The sequence below is a fragment of the Sciurus carolinensis genome, chromosome 9 (assembly GCF_902686445.1).
Source record: "Sciurus carolinensis chromosome 9, mSciCar1.2, whole genome shotgun sequence".
Lineage (NCBI taxonomy): Eukaryota > Metazoa > Chordata > Mammalia > Rodentia > Sciuridae > Sciurus > Sciurus carolinensis.
Window position 1 is genome coordinate 95,584,375 of NC_062221.1, and position 21,299 is coordinate 95,605,673.

The window sequence follows — 21,299 nt, forward strand, 5'->3', positions numbered from 1 at the left end:
GAAGGAAAAACAAATTATTACAATACAGATTCATGATAGCAGAAGAAATATTTGATTATGTTTATCAGTTTTGTTTTTATGTTATACTAATGAATAAACAACCAAATATCTAGGTGACAACTTGAATGTGGTTCTTTTTTTCTATTTTCTGGGGTTTGATGATATCCCTCAAGGAAACAAAAACTGTGAAAGTGATATCTTTTAATCTTGTGATGTGGACCTCCGGAAATAAAAGTAAGACACTTGGTTAAAATACTTCTATTGTTTGTGTCCTTTAACACAAGCATATGGCTAAATATTTTCTTCCTGGAATTTTGTCACCCTCTATCCCAGGACTCAATCCTAGCAAAAAAAATAAAAATAAAAGAATAAAAAATACATAGTCTTTTGTAGTGTAGAGTATGTTTTGTTAAAGAAACTTAAGGTAGAGCTACTTGCAACAGTTATTCTCCGGCTAGAAATTTACCTGGAATTATTTCAAAATTGGAAAAAGGGGTACATCCTTCCCAAATTCATGCATTCGTGCATTAGGTTCATTTTTATTTAAAAACTCTTTCAAAAAAACTTATGTAGGGCTTCATGTGTGTAAACCACTGTGCTATGCATGCAATAATGTAAAGAGTAGTAGGAATTATTAATTTTAATCTATGAAAAATTTTGGAGCCTAAATAAATATTATCCACGGATGATTCTGCTTAAGAAGAATAAATAAACTGCTATGTGTTTCAAGTGTGTAAATAATCTTATCCTCTTTTCAATTATTTGAAAATACATCATGAAAATTTCTCATGGCAAATAGTCCTTGAGGAAGGCGTATCATCACCATTGTAAATTAGAAATGGGAGCTGTGGAGGAGGAGCTCTGTGCTGACAGTCCTGTAGGAACAAGGCATTACTTCAGAGAGAAGTGTGCACAGAAAGTTTTCAGTAACTCATTTCAGCTATAATACAGGTTTCATTTGGAGAACCGTGCAGGAAGACATTGCAGAAGTAAACCAAAGTTATAGTGACAAGAAACCTAAATAGCGCTAGTTACCATAAACAAAACTAGGATAAGGAGTAAATTTATGTGTATTTGTACTTAAATATGCATATCTACATGCCTATCATATAATCTGTACATACTCATGAAGAAACTCATGCAGATCTAAGTACCGATAACATACATGCATATAATCTGGTAGCAATGACAATCCACTAAAAGTTATTAAAGAGGGATATGATTTAATCTGAGACTCATGTATAAGAATCATCTGGCAGCAATGTTGGGGAGGGAAGAGAGTAACAGCAGGATGAAAGAGATGAGTAGCTAGAGTTTGTGGAAACACAGGGGAGGATTTTTAAGGAAGAGGAACTCAGTGATATGAACAGAAATATGCAAGGAATTTCAATATGGGGAGGTAAATGACAAGGATAAACCTATAAATGAATCACCTCATATTTAAATAATATGCAGAGTGAGGACAGACAACATCCAAGGACTTTTTCTTTCCCAGTCACACACTGGGCACTATTCGTGATGTATAACTTTACCGTTACTTGCACTTTTGCAAAATGCTTTTAAAGTTCCTTAATGTGAATAACACATTTCAATAATCTTTAAATGCTATTATTTTTCTTTTATTCCTCTTTTGACTTTTTTTTCTTTAGGAAGTTTGAAAACTTTTCCCTTCTATTCTGTCACTTTTTTTTTTCCTATGGCCACCCATACTTAATTATTTAAATTACAAACTATCTGTATTGCTAAGGCTCTTTAGATTGTCCAAAAGAAACAAACAGAGTTGTAAAGGCACTTGGAAAGCAAGAAAGATAAAAAGAGGCAACCCACCTCTTCTTTTTACTCAAAGAAGCACATTGAGATAAGAACATTATTTTACTGTTTATCACTACACTCACTACTTTAATTTCTTTCTGATTATATTCCAATATTTGTTTATTTCTCTGTGTGATTTGTGAGTTCATTTGCTCCAAGAAATCTAAGTCATTAGTTCTCAAAAATAAGGAAGCCCTTTCCATGATTGGTAGATTTCCTGGGATTTTTCTTCTGCTCACTCAAACACAAACCTGCAGTGTCTATAGAGTAAATGTGGTGTGGGTCCCTATCTATGCAGCCCTATTATCTGTAAAGAATCATACTAGGGTTCTTTTGAGAGGACCTATACTATATTAATATAATTGTAAATATAAGTATATGAATCTAAATAAATAATAATAATATAAGTATCAATATATTATAAAAGAACATAAAACTAAGATCTTTTCACTTTTTTTTTGCTTTAGTTACTCTAGTATGAATACTTCATTGATATATATTGCTTGTTTTTGAATGATATATACAAACATTTAAGATGTTAATAATGTCCCCCAAATTAACTCATTAGTATTTTGGAAAAATAATAATTGCAAAACTATTCAATAACTATTGAAAACATCTATAATTTGACTCCAAAATTTGGTGACTTTTAATAAAAGGAGAATAAATATTAATAAGACATCTAAGTATTTCTTTTCAGCATTTTTTTCAGTGAATCTATGACCTGCTTATTTCTCAGACTATATATCATGGGGTTTAACACAGGAATTATGACAGTATAAAATAGAGAAAAAATCATATCTTGATCGTCTGCTTGTGAAGATGCAGGATGCACATACATGAAGAGAAGGGGGACATAGTATAAAGTCACAGAAAAGAGATGGGCTCCACAGGTGGAGAAGGCTTTTCTCATGCCCTTTTCAGACTTCTTTCTTAAAATTGTAAAGAGAACTAGTGAATAAGAAACAAGAATAGTCACAATGCTGAATACTTGTATTGAACCAGAGAAAATAAAAATTATTAGATAATTAAGAGAAGGATCAGTACAAGAAATCTTTAACAATGGTATAACATCACAGTAAAAGTGATGTACTATGTTGGAATTACAAAAGGTTAATCTGAATAAAAAGCTTTCATGAATTATAGCATGAAGTAATCCACCTACAAATGATAAAACCAGAAGCCGGGTGCATAGTCTATTGGTCATAATCACAGGATACAGTAAAGGTTGACATATGGCTACATAGCGATCATAAGCCATCGCTGCCAGGAGAAAACATTCTGTGGTTACGCTAATTGCAAAGGAAAAAAATTGTATCATGCATTCGGCGAGAGATATCATCTTGCTCTTGCCTAAGAAATTGATCAGCATCTTTGGGGTCACTGTGGATGACAACCAAGCATCCACAAATGCTAAATTCCCAAGGAAAAAGTACATAGGGATGTGAAGCTGAAGGTCATTCCCGATAAGAGAAATCAGACCGAAGTTTCCCACAAGGGTCATCAGGTATATTGCCAAGAACAGCAGGAAGAGGGGGAGTTTCCACTGCGGTTGTTGTGTAAGTCCTGTGAGAACAAACTCCGTCAGCAATGTTGCATTGTCCTTTTCCATGTCCTCACTGAATGTTGCCTGAAATGAAATGAAGTGAATGTACAAAGATACATGGGAAAAAGAGAATTTGAATTGCAAAAGCAACCCATGGCAACAATATCAGCTTTCCAGCAAATTCATCCTACATCTGCCACAATGGCATAATCAGTGGAAGTTTTGGGTCTACGGTACCAAAAGTAGCATATTATTATCTTCACTGCTAACTGGATGCTTTGCATTTGTCTGTCCTTGTTCAGCTTATTCCTCCAACTTCTCTAGCATTTCTAGCTTTGAGCCAATTTTGATTTAGTTAAAAATTATTTCTTATCACAAACTTAGAGCCCCAAATAGAAGAGATAAAAAGAGACCAGAAAGAAAAGAACACTGATCAGAGTGATCCCAAAGGAATGGTGAAAATGGAAAGTGAAGTTTGTGGACATAAACAGAGAAAAAAAAAAAAGGAAAGTGAAGAATGGTGTTAAATACAATAATGGATAATCCAACGGGACAAGAATTAACAGAGCTAATTGAGAGCAGAAATTAAGAAAGTTTCAGTAGGTTTAGACAGAGCAGTTTCTGTTAGGTGATAGTTCAGAGAATTATCGAAAGTGCATGGGAAACAAGCATCACAATGGTGAAGAGAATGTCAGAGTGCACCCTCAGCTATGTGGAGAACAGATGGTGTTTTCATGTGGCATGTCATCGAATATAAGATTTATTTACTATATAGCATTTCAATAAAGTTTTCAAATGAGAGGAGCACAGAAGAAGTAAAGCAGAGGAAGAATTACAACAAGTGGAAAAACAATTTGGGTGGGTGAAAAGAAAACAAGAAGGAGGAAGAAAAAGAAAATAACAGGGATGCACGTGGATGAGCATAGAGTGAGAGATAAAGAGAAAGGTTCAGATATTTGGATACAGATATTTGTCTTAAGCCTGAATTATTCATTAATAGTTGTCAACCAAGGGAAACTTATCCTTTCTTTCTATTCAAAATTCAATTTTTTCCTTTAAGGAATTTGAGTACAAAGGAGAGAGAAATGACTTAAAATTTTACTTTAAAATTGTTTTTCTATTTTTGCTAGTATTACCAAATTTAAAAGTTGCTTTATACTGAAGTATAAGCATAATGAGAGTTATAATTTTAAAAATTAATATTTTATCATATATACTGATAATATGCCCAGAGAGTAGGTTTTAGGTACTCCCACCACCAATAGCAACAAAAAAAGTAGTTCTATGACTTGATGGGATGTCCATTGGCTTGACTATAGCAATCACTTCCCTAAATACATGTATATAAAAACGTCATGTGGTAAACTATACCACTTTTTAAGTTTCCTTATCTTTGTTAGTATAGAAACTTAAGTGAACTTCCTTTAGAAATCCTGCTTGTTTAACTTAAGAGCATTTTCCTCACCAAACAGCCCTTTTAGCAGAATAACATGTAGCCAGCTAATGGAATTTGAGAAAATCAATATAAATAAACAGTGGTTATCGGGTCCCCTCTGGCCGCAGAGAGAGACACGACAAATGTCTGAAGCTTTGGAAGTTTATTGTGCACAGTTTCTTTCCTACGCTTCTCTTACCCCTAGCTTCTGCGCACTCTCAGCTTCCCTTTTCCCAGCTCCTTCCACTCCCGCGTACTCCCTCCTTCCAGCTCCGCTCCCGCTGCTGCCGCGGCCGCCGTTGCCGCCGTTGCCGCCGCTGTCGCCGCAGCTTCTTCCGCTCCGTTCGTTCCGTTTCCCCCTCGCTCTCCCACCCACCAGGCTTATATACACTTCAATCAATCAGGGGAGAGTACACGAGATAAACGCGGACAGCTGCAGGCGCAGGATGGGTACACGAGGGGGCATGCTCTAGTCACATCGTTAACTAGCCAATTATTGGAATTCACTGGTTGTTTACTGTATAGCTGGCCGCTTTTGGCTCAGCGTCAGGCGCCATCTTGACCATGTCTAAGGCCGGGGGCTCTAGAAACCCCGACAGATCCCCCTTCTTTAATATTAAACTAAGGCTCGGGACCGTGTCTGTCTTAGGCTGAGTGGTCAGCATATGTCCTTACCCGTCATCAGAGCCTGCAGAGCATGCTGCAGCTCCTGTCTTAGGTTGGTACACATCCACCTCCTTCATTACCCGTCTTTGACTACCGATCCAGCATCAAGAGCCATACTAATGGGGGGCTGTCGGCCTTTAGGGCGGTCATGGCCTGATGAAAATAATTTGATCTCTATTGGCTAGCTTGCAGATGCATGCCAAAACGAATGAAGAGAAGAAGGCCAAGGCAGAGGAGTACCACCATAGCTCCCAAGCTTGCCCACTGTTTGACAAATCTATAATCAGAAGAGGAACCTTATAGCCATATTAAATACAGAAACAATATACATCCCAATGGAGTTACAATACGGGTAACACAAAACAGCTCTCAGGGAATAAACGCATCCCAGTCCCAAAAGTTCTTGCAAGGTATCCACTTGTTCTTATGAGTCCATTCTCTGATAGAGTCTCTATGGTCTGTAAGGCTGCAGCTGCATTCTCGGCCAAATGATCGTTGTTATGGTTGTGTCAATGCTGCTACTGCAAGGACTGTGGTGGCAATGATCACGGCTGTTGCAATGTCAAAGCCTCTCCTGCTTCTTGATAATAGCACTGGCAATTCTATATCTGCAACAGAAACTAGGACTGGTAGGAAGATAGAAATGTGCAAATTGCACAGGTGGCAAAAGAACCATTCCAGCATTATGAAAGATAGCACACAGTTAATGAACAGTTAAGAGGTGTTATTAGAAATGTTAGTTGGTAGAAACATAAAAAGAGGAAATACACAAGCTGACGTAGGAGGAAAAGCAATATCACAGCTAGGGTCAGCAGAACAAGTTGCTCTACTCTGGGTCTGATTTGTAGCATGATTCCAACGGCAAAGTACAGAAATTCCTCCTGTTAAAGCAAAGAAAGGCTAGAAATATCCTTGTCACCAAAAACAGCACAACCTGAAAAATCATCAGTAGAATTGACAGACTTGTAGAGAAATTGGTGAAAAACAAGAAAAGGAAGGATAAAAAATATGTTAGTCAGAAATGAAAAATATGGCCAGGCTAACAATGGCCCATAGGTTCCGGGTTTGCCTTTCCGTTTGAGTTTTCGTTATTGGAGGAAGGCTCAGACTCGCCATTGTGAGGAGGAGCAGCATCATTTGCATGCTGTAAAACTCTGATTAGCCTTTCTGGAATCCAGACTGGAGTCTGTTGATCCTGTGGGAAAACACAAACAGACCCTCGGACCCAACGAAGGACTGGATCCGGTCCTTTCCAACAACCTGTCAGGATATCTTTCCATTTTGCCCATACTTGAGGAGTATTATGGGGATTATAATGTCGATCAGCTGCAGAATGGCCATCCCTATCCAGAGTTAAGAAATTTAGAATGAAAAGAACTAAATTAAGTTTATCTTTAGGAGACTTGTAGGAGGCTCCTATTCCCCCTTTTTGTTTATTTAAACAATTTTTTAAAGTAAGATGTGCTCTTTCCACAATGCCCTGTCCCTGAGGATTATAGGGGATGCCAGTGACTGATTGGATGTTAAATGTTTGTAAAAACAACTGGAAGCTTTTGGAAGTATAAGCAGGACCATTATCTGTTTTAATAACTTTAGGTATGCCCCAGCCAGCAAATGCTTGTAGGCAGTGTTGAATGACATCTTTTACCTTTTCTCCAGAATGAGCAGAAGCTATAATGACCCCTGAAGCAGTGTCTACTGACACATGTACATACTTAACAGTACCAAATTCAGAAATATGGGTTACATCCATCATCTGCCAAATATGACCAGGCAGCAGTCCCCTAGGGTTAACTCCAAAGGATTGTACTGGAATTAAAGGAGCACAATGTTGACAATTTTTTACTATTTGTCGAGCCATACATTTAGATATAGGAAATTTTCTGCTCAAAGTAGTGGAATTTACATGAAATTTTTCATGAAAGAGTTTTGCCTGTTCCTCTATGGAAAAAACAAAAATTGATTTGGTGGCCATATCTACCAAGTCATTAGCATTGGCCAAAGGTCCTGGTAAATTAGAATGAGCTCTAATATGTCCTACATAGAATAGATGTTTACGCTGTAGGATAAGGTTTTGTAGCGTAGTAAAGTAAGAAGCTACCGTGGACATGGAAGAAATATGGGGTACCGTTTCAAGAACCTGTAAAGCGTTAACGATATATAAGCTATCAGATAGAAGATTGAATGGCTGATTATCTGCTAATTTAAAGGCTAATATTACAGCTGCAAGTTCAGTAACCTGTGCGGAGTTGGGTGGAACTATTATGGTATGAAGTTGTTTACCGATAAGTACTGCACCTACTCCATTTTTGGAGCCATCAGTAAAAATGGTTACACAATCTTTAAGAGGCTGGACACTAGTCGCTTTTGGAAAAACTATGGGAGTATTTTTACAGAATTGAATCCAGGGATGTTGGGGATAATGGTTATCGAACTGAGCTGAAGTGGAACAATATAATACTGACCAATCATCATCATTATTAATTAACCATTTAATTTGCTGAGTGGAATAAGGAGTTATAATAATAGACGGATGGATTCCAAAAACAGTAATGCAAGATTCTATTCCCTTGAATATTACCTGGGCAATAGCTTGGGGATATGATTGCAATGTTTTAGCTGGAGAGCTAGGGAGATTTATACTTTGCAGAGGTCCTCCTTGCCAAACTATGCCAAAAGGGGTATGCTTCTCTGAGATTATGATTAAACTTAATGGTTGAGTAGGATCACAACGATCAACGTAACACTGCTGAAGTCTATTCTCTACTAGCTGTAAGGATATCCGTGCTTCGGGAGTAAGTTTCCTAGGGGAATTCAAGTCAGGATTACCTTTTAATATATCGAATAAAGGTTTTAATTCCCCTGTGGACAATTTTAAATAGGATCTGATCCAGTTAATGTCACCTAAGAGTTTCTGAAAATTGTTCAAGGTATTCAATTGATCTGTCCTGATGGTCAACCTTATTGGTCTGACTGTAGTAGCAGTGAGCCTTGTACCCAGATATTCTTGGATCTCCTCTAATTGTAATTTTTCAGGAGCTATCGTTAGTCCTCTCTTTTCTAATGCTTGAGTTATAAATTGTAATGCTTCTAACAAAACTTCTTTTTCTGGATGGCAAATAAGTATATCGTCCATATAGTGATAAATCAACAATCTCTTAAACTTTTGTCTAGTAGTTGTTAATGCTTTATCTACGTATATTTGACATATAGTAGGACTGTTAGCCATACCTTGAGGCAACACAGTCCATTCGAATCTCTGGTCAGGCTGAGTGTGATTAAGAGAGGGCAAAGTAAAGGCAAATCTCCAACAATCATTTTTGTGTAAGGGTATAGAGAAAAAGCAATCTTTTAAATCCAGAATAATAGTAGGCCAATTTTTTGGTAGTGCAGTAACAAGAGGGAGTCCACATTGGACGGGTCCCATAGGGTACATTTGTTCGTTTATGGCTCTTAAATCATGTAATAACCTCCATTTTCCTGATTTTTTCTTTGTTAAGAATATTGGAGTATTCCAAGGAGAGGTAGAATGTTGTAAATGACCTGCTTGTACCTGCTCTTGTACTAACTTATGAGCTGCCTCTAGCTTTTCTTTTGTTAGGGGCCACTGTGGAATCCAGCGAGGCTTATCATCTTTCCATATTATAGGGATTGATGGTTTATCAGTGGCCCCTAGGAAAAACCCAATCCATGAGAATCATATTTTGGTGGAAGTAAAGGCAGTGGTTGGGTAGATTCTTGGCTATGTCTTCCTAATCCTTTTTTATCATCATAATTCATATTTTGTAACATATTTCTTACAGGAGTCCCTTGGTAAATCTGGTCAGTGGTGAGTTTCATATCCATTTGCTGCAGGACATCTCGTCCCCATAGGCTAATAGGAACATTACAGACATATGGCTGAAATATTCCTGTGTGTCCCTCTGTATCTTTCCACGATAATGAAGAAGCACTTTGATTGGGGCTCTCTGCTACTCCTAAGCCTCTCAAGCTCTGAGCTGCTGTGATCAATGGCCAGTGCTTTGGCCAGACCATTGCACTGATAATACTTTTGTCTGCTCCTGTATCTAATAAACCTGTAAATTCCATATTTCCCACTTTTAATTTTAGGAGGGGCCTCTGTTCCATATCCATAGTAAGGTTTATTAAAGTGGTTCCTGTTGATCCAAAACCTCCTTGTCTTTTATTTGTATTTTCACTGGGCCACAAGGAATGTCGACTGGGCAATATAAGCATTTGTGCAATGCGATCCCCTGGAGAGATGACCGTAATTCCTTTTGGTGAAGAGACCACGGCTTTTATTTGTCCAGTGAAATCAGGATCAATGACCCCTGGGTGTACTATAAGTCCTTTTAGTGTTGAGGAACCTCTACCTAATAATAGTCCTACACTATTTTGTGGGATTTTTTCATGCCAATCAGTATCAATCATCTGCACCCCCATATCTGGGGTTAGTATGAGTCTGGAGGTGGCACAGATGTCCAATCCTGCACTTCCTGAGGTGGCTCTGCGCTCCCCTTCTCTGTGGGAGGATACCACCGTCGGGGAACTTGTTGAATTACCCCGTATATTTGTTGCGGGCCCCGGGGAGGGCCCTGTCTCCCGTTTTTTTGAAGTTCAGGATTCGACCTTAGGAAATTATCCTCCCTATCTCTAATAGGCTGACAGGCACTATTCCGATGACTTCCTCTTCTGCATCTTGGACATAGCCCAGGTCCGGTTCTCAGATTATTCTTTGTATAGATGTTCCCACCCCGGGCAAAAGGTGGCCTTTTATTTGGACAAGTGGCTTTTAGATGTCCCTTCTGTCCACACACAAAACATGATCCTAAAGACTCTTTATTAGTTCTTGAAGGGAACCTCCCCTGGGCTTGTGCAAGTGCAGCAGACAGCAAGGTGGTTTGTCTGTCTATGGCTGCTACAAAGGCACTGCTCTGCTCCGAAGTATCATTTACATCTCTACACACTTTTAAGTAGGCGGACAAGTCTTTATTTCTCCATGGTCTTATGGCCTCCCTACACCACCTTTTAGCTTGTTCGTAAGCCAACTGTTTCACTAGGGGCATGGCTTGCTCTGCATCTCCAAAGATGCGTGATGCTGTCTGAATTAGCCTATCGACAAAATCCGCATAGGGCTCATTATTCCCTTGAGTTACCTTTGACAACTGGCCCTGCAAATCTCCTGCTCCTTGTAATGTTTTCCAGGCCTTGGTTGCAGCCACGGCAATTTGCGCATAGACTGCTGGATGATAATTAAGCTGTGCCTGAAGGGTTTCATAAGGTCCTACGCCCATAAGCATGTCCCTATCGATTTGGGGATTCCCCGCTGCTGCATTTCGGCGGGCAGTGTCCGCAGATATTTCTTGCCATGATGTTTTCCACATTAGGTACTGTCCCCCAGACAGAGCGGCCCTAGCAAGATTAGTCCAGTCCTGAGGCACTAAGTTTAATGATGTCAAAGTATCTACCAAGGCTATAGTAAAGGCTGACTGAGGACCATTTGTGCTAACTGCTTCTTTTAACTGTTTCACTATTTTAAAGTCTAAGGGTTGGTGGAATCTTTGATTTTGAGCATCCTCAAAAACAGGATACGCTACAGATCCAAGATGACTCCATTCTGAGCGTAACCCGAAGCCGGACGCTTCATGAGGGAGTTCCCTATTTATGGGAGGTGCACTAGGCAACACGGACACTAGAGGGGGCTTTTTATCTAGTTTTAATCTTTGTACTCTTTTTTCCAATTCCTCTCCCGATAATTCTCCTTCCGATAATTCCTCATCTGAGTTAGTTCCTTTTTCTGAATTTTGAGAAAGATATGAACGTTCCTTTTTTATTTCTTCCAAAACCTGTCTTCCCTCAGCTAAAGGTTCAATGAGTGAAGGTTTTTTGTTTTTATCTTGCAGACAGGATTTAATAAGAGACCAAATAGCCATAGTGCCTACTGGCAAAGGATTTTGCCTATCCGCTATACGAAGGTCTTTCCCCAGCTGTTCCCACTGTAGGGTATTCAAAAGGCCCTCATCCAAAAACCAAGGGGAAATCCTTTCCACAGTATCAAGAAATACTTTAGCTGTCCTCTCCTTCAATGGTGTTCCATGGTTTTTCAATAACTCCCTAAGGGGTAACTGCATTCTGAATTTAGACGTTTCAGACCCCATTGTTACTAATTTGAATAGCTTTAGTTTTGGCAATTACAATAACAGTGGCCTAGCTGCCAGGAGCAACGAGATTACTGAAAGGAAAACTATCAAGTGCGCATTAAAATTTTTATAGCGGCTTTTCACGTAGGACCGCTTCAAACGTGTTTCTACTTTCACTTTAATTAGACCGCGTTCCACGCGCCAGGACCGCCGATGGCGTGTCCCGATACCCCCCCAACCCGCGTTCTACGTGTTAGGATCCCGGTACCCCTCAACCCGCGTTCCACGCGTCAGGACCGCTAATGGCGCGTCCCGAGACCCGCGTTCCACGCGTCAGGACCCCAATACCTTTCAACCCGCGTTCCACGCATCAGGACTCCTGATACCTTTCAACCGGACCGCACTCCGCGTGTCCCCAGGACCGCCAATGGCACATCCTGACACCCTTTAACTTTTTTATAACCGGTTCAACTTGTAAAAAAAAATTCTTTCAAATATCTTACCTTGTTTTCTTTTATAAGGCCTTCATCTTCCCGGGTTTCGGCGCCAGTTATCGGGTCCCCTCTGGCCGCAGAGACACGACAAATGTCTGAAGCTTTGGAAGTTTATTGTGCACAGTTTCTTTCCTACGCTTCTCTTACCCCTAGCTTCTGCGCACTCTCAGCTTCCTTTTTCCCAGCTCCTTCCACTCCCGCGTACTCCCTCCTTCCAGCTCCGCTCCCGCTGCTGCCGCGGCCGCCGTTGCCGCAGCTTCTTCCGCTCCCTTCGTTCCGTTTCCCCCTCGCTCTCCCACCCATCAGGCTTATATACACTTCAATCAATCAGGGGAGAGTACACGAGATAAACGCGGACAGCTGCAGGCGCAGGATGGGTACACGAGGGGGCATGCTCTAGTCACATCGTTAACTAGCCAATTATTGGAATTCGCTGGTTGTTTACTGTATAGCTGGCCGCTTTTGGCTCAGCGTCAGGCGCCATCTTGACCATGTCTAAGGCCGGGGGCTCTAGAAACCCCGACAAGTGGTGATGATGATTTTTACTTTTATTTGGAGTGGGATATCAAACATGCAATTCCTAATCATTAGATAACTGAAAATAATCACATTCAATTTGTTTGTGAGTACTTCATAATTCATAAATGCTGTAAAGAACAGTGCAAGAACATTTTTATGCTTTTCCTATGATATACATATAAATTATCCAAAATATTCAGAATATGTGACTGTAGAAAACTAATATTTGTGTGACATCTTAAAATTTTAATCAGAAAGCCAAAGGAAGAATATTTTCTCTGATATGTGGAAGTTAACCCACCATAAGGAGGGGAAGATGAGAGGAAGAATAGAAGTTCAGTAGACTAGGAAAAGGGGATTGAAGGGAAGGAAGGAGGGTAGGAAAAGGACAGTGGAATGAATTTGACATAATTTTCCCATGTATATATATGAAAATAACACAGTGACTCACATTATCATGTATATACATAAGAATGGGATCCTAAATGGAATAAGATATATTCTATGCTTGTACAATTAAATCAAAATGGATTCTGCTATTGTGTATAACCAAAAAGAACCAATAAACAAAAAAATTAACCAGAATGTATGGCTCACTAAGCACAATGGGTTTTCTTATCAGAATCATCAGAAATATTTCTCATGTAAAAATAAGTGCAAATTGAATATTTGAGCCTATTTTAAATTGTTTAACATCCTAGATCACCAAATAAAGTTATTATAGTTAGATTAACAAGATAACAGGCACATCCCTAATGGGAACAAATCTGTCTTACAGCATTTTTACTTATCCAGATTTTAGCACAAAATTAAATATGAAGATAGTGCATTGTTTTCTATTTTCTACCTGGCTCTTCCAAACCCAACCTAAATTGTTACAAGTTAAATGACATATTCTTTCTCATAAAGAATTTTAAAAGCCAAAGTCATTTCTCTCTTACCAATAAATTGAAAGAGATTGTGGAGATCCTTTAAAATTATTAGGCTTTATAAAAAAGAAACAAAAGACAATAGTGCAGGATTGAAAATAACAAAGGTAACAGTTCTTTGCAAACTCATTCATTTCAGATGTTTAATTTACCAGTCTCAAGAAAATGTTTATATAAGGTTTACTTTGAACACAAGTCAACTAGTTGTATAACTGTGTGCCTTCTCAGAGCTAATAGGAATAAAGTTCCTCAATTCCCCTGAGAGTGCCATGGATTCCCTGTAGGACAGGTAAAGTTGTTCTACTGGGCACTGTGGATTTGGACACTCTGAAAACTCTAGTTTGTCCCACAAGCATCACCACCTCTGGAATCATAAACATCAATTCACTGTCAACAGTTCTAGTTTTAAAAACAAAAACTGATGGCCTGGCACGTGCAGGAACCTTGGTTTGACCCCCAGTACAGCGAAAGAAAAATATTGTACTTTATTTCAGTGTTGCTATTCCTCACAAAGGACACTAGTGACATGTTTATGACAACTTCAGTTTACATACAAAATGTACTGTTCTGAGTGTGTCGATTAGTATGTTTCTCAGCTCATCCAAACATGAGTTTAAGTGGGTTATTACCTTTAATTAATTCAGAATTCAATCCCAAATAATTTGTCCTCAGGCAAAATGCAACTTAAATTCCAAACATAGTCCTAGCCACCCTATGTTATGCTGAAACTTGAGGAGAAATCTTACTGGGCAGTTGTTAGCAGTAGCAGCTAAAAAGACTTTATTCAGATATATAATTTGCAGATATTTTCTCACAGATATTAATCACCCTTTCATTCCACCAAGACATCAAACTGGTCCTTTCCACTGATAATATTGTGCTGACTAACCTAGTGGGAAAGAAACAGAAACAATCCTAAACTTACTGCTAAGACATTATTATGACAAATAATGGGAAATAAATCGGATAAAAATCCAGAGTCCTTCTACCTCAATTAAATTTCTAATGATTTAGTGATGTGAGATATATCAATATATCCCTTCTCAGGTAAAGCATAAGTTACTGGATTTCGCCCCTAAAACAACCAAAAAAGATTCAAAAATTCTAAAGAGCAATTTGGATTTGGAGTTCTAATTCCATTTGGTTGTATTACTCTGACCCTCTTACCAAGTAACCTGAAGAGTTGCTACCTTTAAGAGGAACTCAAATGGGAGAAGGCTGTGTTCTGTCACTTGGGTCATATGATTTGGGGTTTCAATTGACAATGGCATTTAAGAAAGCTTGTTGGAGACTATGACAGGCCTATGTAGGTGAATTACAGAGTAGACCCTTAGGATTTTGAGGCAAAACCGTTTTACCAAATATTCACTCTCCTTTTGAGAAACAGCCATCAGCATGTGATTAGGCATTGATAGAGGAAATGTTTAATCATGAGCCATCAAGTTACCTGTGATCTGAGCTTCTCATCATGAAATGGATATTATGCTACCCACAAAGTCATATGGTGAGACTCCATTATCAAATAGAAGTGGCACATATATGTTTGGGACTAAGTAGAAACTGAAGGGACAATGAAGTTACTTGGGAATCCTTAATTCCCCCAGTGCCACTCTTATAATATCGCCTTCTCTCTGCCAGCTTGCATTTATGGCTGAAAGTTTGTATGATCAGTTGACAGAAAGAGAAGACTCAGACCTGGATGACAGAAGTTTCTGTCTGATATACACACACTATCTCAAAATGGAAAGCTATAGCACTGTCACCCTTTTATGGGACATTCATGAAAGACACTATTGAAAGGAAATCCTTGTCACAAGTATAACCTCAAGCAGTGTTCTTAATTGTTCACTTGGTTTATGAGGACATATGACCACCACTCAATAGTCCATGTCCAAACTCAGATGACACTCAAGGTAAATTCCTGTCAGCTGTGAGCCCCTGTAAAATCAACCTCAAGTTGTATACTAATATGATACAATGGAAACACTGAGTTAAAGCAAACACTCCTTTTCAAAAAGAGAGAAATAAGTTAAAATGAAGAATCATCTAAGCCACACTGAAAACCAACAGAACAAACATTATATTGTCAAGCTCCAAATATGGTACCTTATGAACATTGCAGTAAGTGATGGAGAGTCTATCTCTATGGCTTTGCTGGTCTTGTGACTCATGAATGTTCTGTACCTGATCCTTGCAACAGACTAGTATAACACAATCCCAAGGGTGCTACCTTTCTGAATTCCTACTGTAGTTCCTATCCCATGGCTCCACTGGACATGAACCCATCTGAAGTCTTCTGTTCATGCTTCAACTCTATAGAAAGTTGATGCATAATTTTCCTATACTTTCATCTGAAATCTTGGAATAATTCACCATGTCCCAATATCTCTGATATTCGGCACACTTGAAGAATGTGTTCCACATGGATGTGACCAAGACCTGCCAGTGATACGAGCAATGCCTTGGTCTGCTTGAACCATATTTGCTATGGTTGTGGAGTATTTCACTGGAAAACTAGAATCCCAAAGTTGTCTTGGGAATCAGGATCACTCAGAGTATCCCAGGACCCTTTCCGCAAAGCATTCTGCTTTGGAAGACTTCTGGATCTGTGATTGGAGAGGAGCCCCTTAGACTTCTGAGCTGTCCTCAAGGCATCTTTCCAATTGACCCAATGAAAATCAAATGGGCACTTATCCATTTTGCTCAGAAATTTCCTCCACCAGACAACAAGTCCGCATTTTTAAGTTTGGCCTTCCACAAAATCTTAAGGCATAGACATAGTTCTGCCAAGTTCTTTGCAATTGGATACATGTTCTCAGGGGTAATTTTTTTGTTCTCCAGTGTTAACAGTAGTGGTTGTGAAGAGAAGGCTGTACCCTGTTCTGAGTTATTTCATGACATATGGAACAATAGTTTTCACACTTTTCCTAACTCACAGTTACCAGTTACTCTATTTTATAAAGCAGTTGTTTGCCATAAGTGACTTCATTTTGAGTATAAGTATTAAGGTAGAATGACTTTATGTTTTGTTTATTCAAGTAAACAACAACTATCAGCCTAGCCTAGCCATAAGATCAAACTGGTAAATAAATTAATCACACTAATAGAACCTATCAAAGTAAATTAGAAGCACACAGATACATAGACACATCAAATTCATCTCAGAAAAACCAGGTCCATGAGCTTATTGCACACATCAGATAGCTAAATGAATTGAATGCCACACCCAGGACCTATAAAAGGAGTAGGACCTCAAGATTGGACGAGCCAGAACACTGACCCTATCTCCTGGTCAATCATTAGGAGTCTTCCCTCCAAAAATCACCATAGTGATGAACCTCAGGTCCTCTGACCTCATGTTTCAGTTCATTATGATTTCTCCTGCCTATCATGACTACATGAGGCCCACTTCAAGCTGACAGCTCAAGCTGACACTCTGAAACTGCCATCTTTCTGAACACTGGTCCAGAATTAGCTCTCATTCTTTGAGAACTCTGAGCCCCAAACAAGCTCTTTGAAGGGTTCTTAATTTTGCCTGACCACCTACAGTGAGAGTTTTCCTTTGCATTTGCTCTCTGTCATTGCTCTCGTTTCAGCCTCCTGAGCACCTAGGAATTCCTTAACCCTTTCTTAACTTTACTGCATATATATATTCATATGTGTGTGTATATAAGTGTGATGCATCATTTCAGTGTTGTAAATGATAATAGTTAAGATTGGAATAAAAGAATCTGTGATTGCCCAGCTTACAACTGTTAAGAGATACATGGGTATTCAGTGAAATGCCACCACTGAAAGTGGTCTAGCTTATAAATTCATTGATATTCAATAAGTTCTCACTTTGTCTAAAGACATAAGATGTTTGGTCTATGTTAATGAAATAGCTCATGCACAATACACAAAATGAAAGAAAACTATTCATGTGCCTTAAGATTTTTATGCAGATCTGCAGGTGGATGTGTTGGGTAGGTGTGTGGATGAATGGATGGACAGAGAGATAAAGATACATAGCTATGTGCTTACATTCTATCATTTCTATGCTATGAAAAACCTTTCACAAACAGAAACAATCACTGTACATTTAGTGACCTTACTTCTAGAAAAATAAAGGGAGATATGATATCATTGTTATCTCTTGCTCTTAAGTCTCAGAAGCTACCGTCTCAAAAGAGGTAAACTTCATATGATTGCAGCAGATAAATATCTCCTATGAAATAATGTTTGAAATGTTGGAGTATGCAACTTGACAAGGAATTTTTTTAAGGAATCCGAGCTTCCTCCACTTAAGCTTACTGAAATGGGGACACACGTTTACTGGTTGTTGTCACAGTCAATAATGGCTCCCAGGAAAAGTTTGAAAAACACCAAATTCCCCATCATTTTAAACACTTTATTGAATTCAGTTATGGACTTGCACCAAACAGCAAAGCAAATCCAAAAGGGAGGGTGGAGACCTTTAGAATATTTGCATAGTACTATATAAATAAGGAATATATATGTACTAACTCCATTTGGACTGGTCTCTAAATATGTTGAATTATAATTTTTTATAGATTATTTTTAAACTGTGATCTTCTAAGTGTGCCCTCAAACCCATGGCATTAACATCCCTGAATTGGAAACTAGTGAGGAAGCCACCTAATCTGTAGTTTCATAAGCTCTACAGGTGATTCAGATGTCCAATAAATTGTGAGAACCACAGTTTTAAAAGAAACCTCAAAATGCCTATGCCAGAGAGGTTTTGACATATGATTACTATAAATACCTTTGCTAAACCTCACCCTAAAAGTTGAGAGATAATGTACTAGTGTTTTCAGGTACGCTCTTGTTTTTTCTTAAATCCTAATGATGCTGCTTTAAGCGCAGGAAAAATTTTGTCAGCAATCTCGTGAAGCAAGGTAGCATTAAAAATGTATGTAGGGTTGGGAATGTATCTCAGTGGTAATGCACTTGCCTAGCATGCATGAAGCACTGGGTTAGATCTTCAGCACCACATACAAATAAAAAAAATAAAGGAATCATGTCCATCTACAACTAAAAAAATTTTTTTAAGTATGTATATGCATATAAGGATAGCAGAACTGTGAATTAATTTAAATTTTCCCAATGAGAAATAAATTCGTAATAAAATTTCTACTATGTTATTATTATTACTAGTATGTTACTAGTGGTTACAATTCAACATGAGCAGTGTTCCAGACAACTGTTTGAACTTCTTATGCAATATCATTCTTTACAACTAAATATCCATTAAATAATGTATTTGGGTTTTATAGTTACCTTTTAAAAATATCAGTAATATCATGTTCAGAATGTGGTCTTGGCAAAGTATATATTTTATCTGTTTCTCAATATCTCATAGAATAACAAAAATGATGGGTATGAAAATATATAGGAATAAATTCATAACAGAAGTAAGAATGGGATTACATAACTGTTGTTGCAATTTGGTAAGTTTCAAGAAAGTTTAAAATGTTGGGTTTGTTCTGAAGAATAAACCAGAGTAGAGAATTCATAGATCATGAATGTGTAAGAGAATGCTCAGAGGAAGTCAGACTTACTGAGAGGCCCCCAAATGCCTCTTCTATACTCACTCAAACAAAAGTGAAACTTGGTGGGTTGGATACCCTGCTTGTGTACTCATAGCTTGATGTGTACCTTCTTATTCAAGTAAAGTTCAGTTAGGAAAATAGCCCTTTAAAATGTAGAAGTAGAAACCACGTCTTCTACTACTAATATAATCTTTGGGTCTTAAGAATGGGGAAAAAAACAGTAAAACTTTATATAATTGATAGGAAACCCCAATACAAGGGGAAAATTACTCAGTGGCAAAAAATTAAAATAAAAAAAATCTCAAACATTTGCAATAATTGAATTCATGAGACTTGCCTGTGTTCAACTAAAACCAAGCCTGCTAACCACTCTGGAGGAACTATGATATGAGTCTCCAGCTTATTAACCTGTATTGGTATCAAAGATATACTCAAGTCCTTATCAGAGGGTCCACATGAATGTAGCACTTAATCTATTTGTGAATCCGCATTAAAGGATGTGAAAGTTTTAAAAATATTTTTATTTGTTTTCCTCTTTAATTATCATAGAATGCCTTGAACACAACTAAACTTCCTTATATGATGTTGACTGATATACAAATATTTAAAAGAGTTTGCCAGGTACTAATGACTAAGCTGTTCAAAAAATTCAGCATGCACCAAAAAAATCCAAATATAACTTTCATGAATTTGTCATTGTTTTGGAAACAAGAAAATACACTCTATGAAAAAAACTAAATATTTCTTTTCAACATTTTCATTAATGAATCCAGGACTTGCTTGTTTCTCAGGCTATAGATAATGGGATTTAACACAGGAATTATAACCATGTAAAATAGAGAGAATATCATATCTTGATCATTTGCTTGTGAAGATGCAGGATGCACATACATGAATAGAAGGGGGACATAGTATAAAGTCACTGTAAAGAGATGAGCTCCACAGGTGGAGAAGGCTTTCCGTAGGCCCTTTTCAGATTGCTTTTTAAAAATTGTATAGAGAACAAATGTATAAGAGACAAAAATAGTAATAATACTGAATACCTGAATTGAACCAGAGAAAATAAAAATTAAAAGGTAGTTAATAGAAGGATCAGTACAGGAAATCTTTAACAATGCTACAATGTCACAGTAAAAGTGATGTATTATGTTGGCATTACAGAAGGTTAATCTGAATAAAAAACATTCATGAATTAAAGCATGAAGAAAGGCACCCACAAATGACAAAACTATTAGCCAGATGCATAATCTATTGGTCATAATCATTGGATAATGTAAAGGGTGGCATATGGCTACATAGCGATCATAAGCCATTGCTCCAGGAGAAAACATTCTGTAGTTACACTGACTCCAAAGGAAAAAAATTGAATCTTCCATTCAGTGAGAGATATCATCTTGCTCGTGATTAACAAATTCACCAACATGTTCGGTGTCACTGTTGATGTTATCCAAGCATCCAGAGAAGCTAAATTTCCAAGGAAAATGTACATGGGGATATGAAGGTGAGGATCCCTCCAGATGAGGACAATCAGGCCAAGGTTGCCCATCATAGTGATGAGGTAGATCACCAAGAACACCAAGAAGAAGGGGAGTCTCCACTGAGCTTGCTGTATAAGTCCTGTGAGAATAAATTCTGTCAGCAAGGTTGCATTTTCCATTTCCATGTCCTACTTGAAATGAAATGAAGTGAATGTAAAAAGAACAAATCTTAACTGTTAATGACATGAAAATATTAGATAAAATTGAAACGGAACATACCCTTGGAAGTGTGTCCTTTATGTTTGTTTATTATATTATGATTTTTAGAAATTGGAGATAATTGGAGAAATGGCAAAATTCGATGATCTCAATTCATAGAACATTCAGAAATAAATAGGTTTAGGAAAGAGGAAAGACATTCTAAGCATGTGCTGAATTTATGTGGACACTATTGAGTGTGCTAGAAAAATCCTGAGTCTGATATATGGTGCAAGATCAACAGAAAAGAGTTTTTCAAGTGCAGGACTATGAAATAATTTTGTAGCCTGTGAAAGACCTTAAACTTAGTTTATCAGGCAAAAATAATACAGTGGAAACTTTTAAGACCTATTGCAGCATGTAAATTGGCACTTAAATAGTCTTTCTCAATGAAAATAGGCTACAGTGAGAAGAAACTGAAGTCTAAGTTGTTAATAATGAAGTTATTTCTAACACTGAAGGATTCCAAA

The 21,299-nt window shown here is 37.9% G+C and overlaps 1 protein-coding gene and 1 pseudogene across 1 annotated transcript; both read right to left on the bottom strand.

The window, feature by feature from the left end:
• Nucleotides 1–2,494: 2,494 nt before the first annotated feature.
• LOC124993111 (olfactory receptor 183-like) lies at nucleotides 2,495–3,469 on the bottom strand. The gene has a single exon (XM_047564706.1). It carries the CDS (start codon nucleotides 3,422–3,424, stop codon nucleotides 2,495–2,497), a length of 930 nt encoding a protein of 309 aa, XP_047420662.1. The 5' UTR covers nucleotides 3,425–3,469.
• A 16,358-nt stretch (nucleotides 3,470–19,827) lies between these two features.
• LOC124993160 (olfactory receptor 5H8-like) lies at nucleotides 19,828–20,756 on the bottom strand (annotated as a pseudogene).
• Between the last annotated feature and the right edge of the window lie 543 nt (nucleotides 20,757–21,299).

Bases quoted from the DNA above. Each gene is read 5' to 3' on its own strand.
- LOC124993111 (XM_047564706.1), bottom strand. From the start codon at position 3,424: ATGGAAAAGGACAATGCAACATTGCTGACGGAGTTTGTTCTCACAGGA.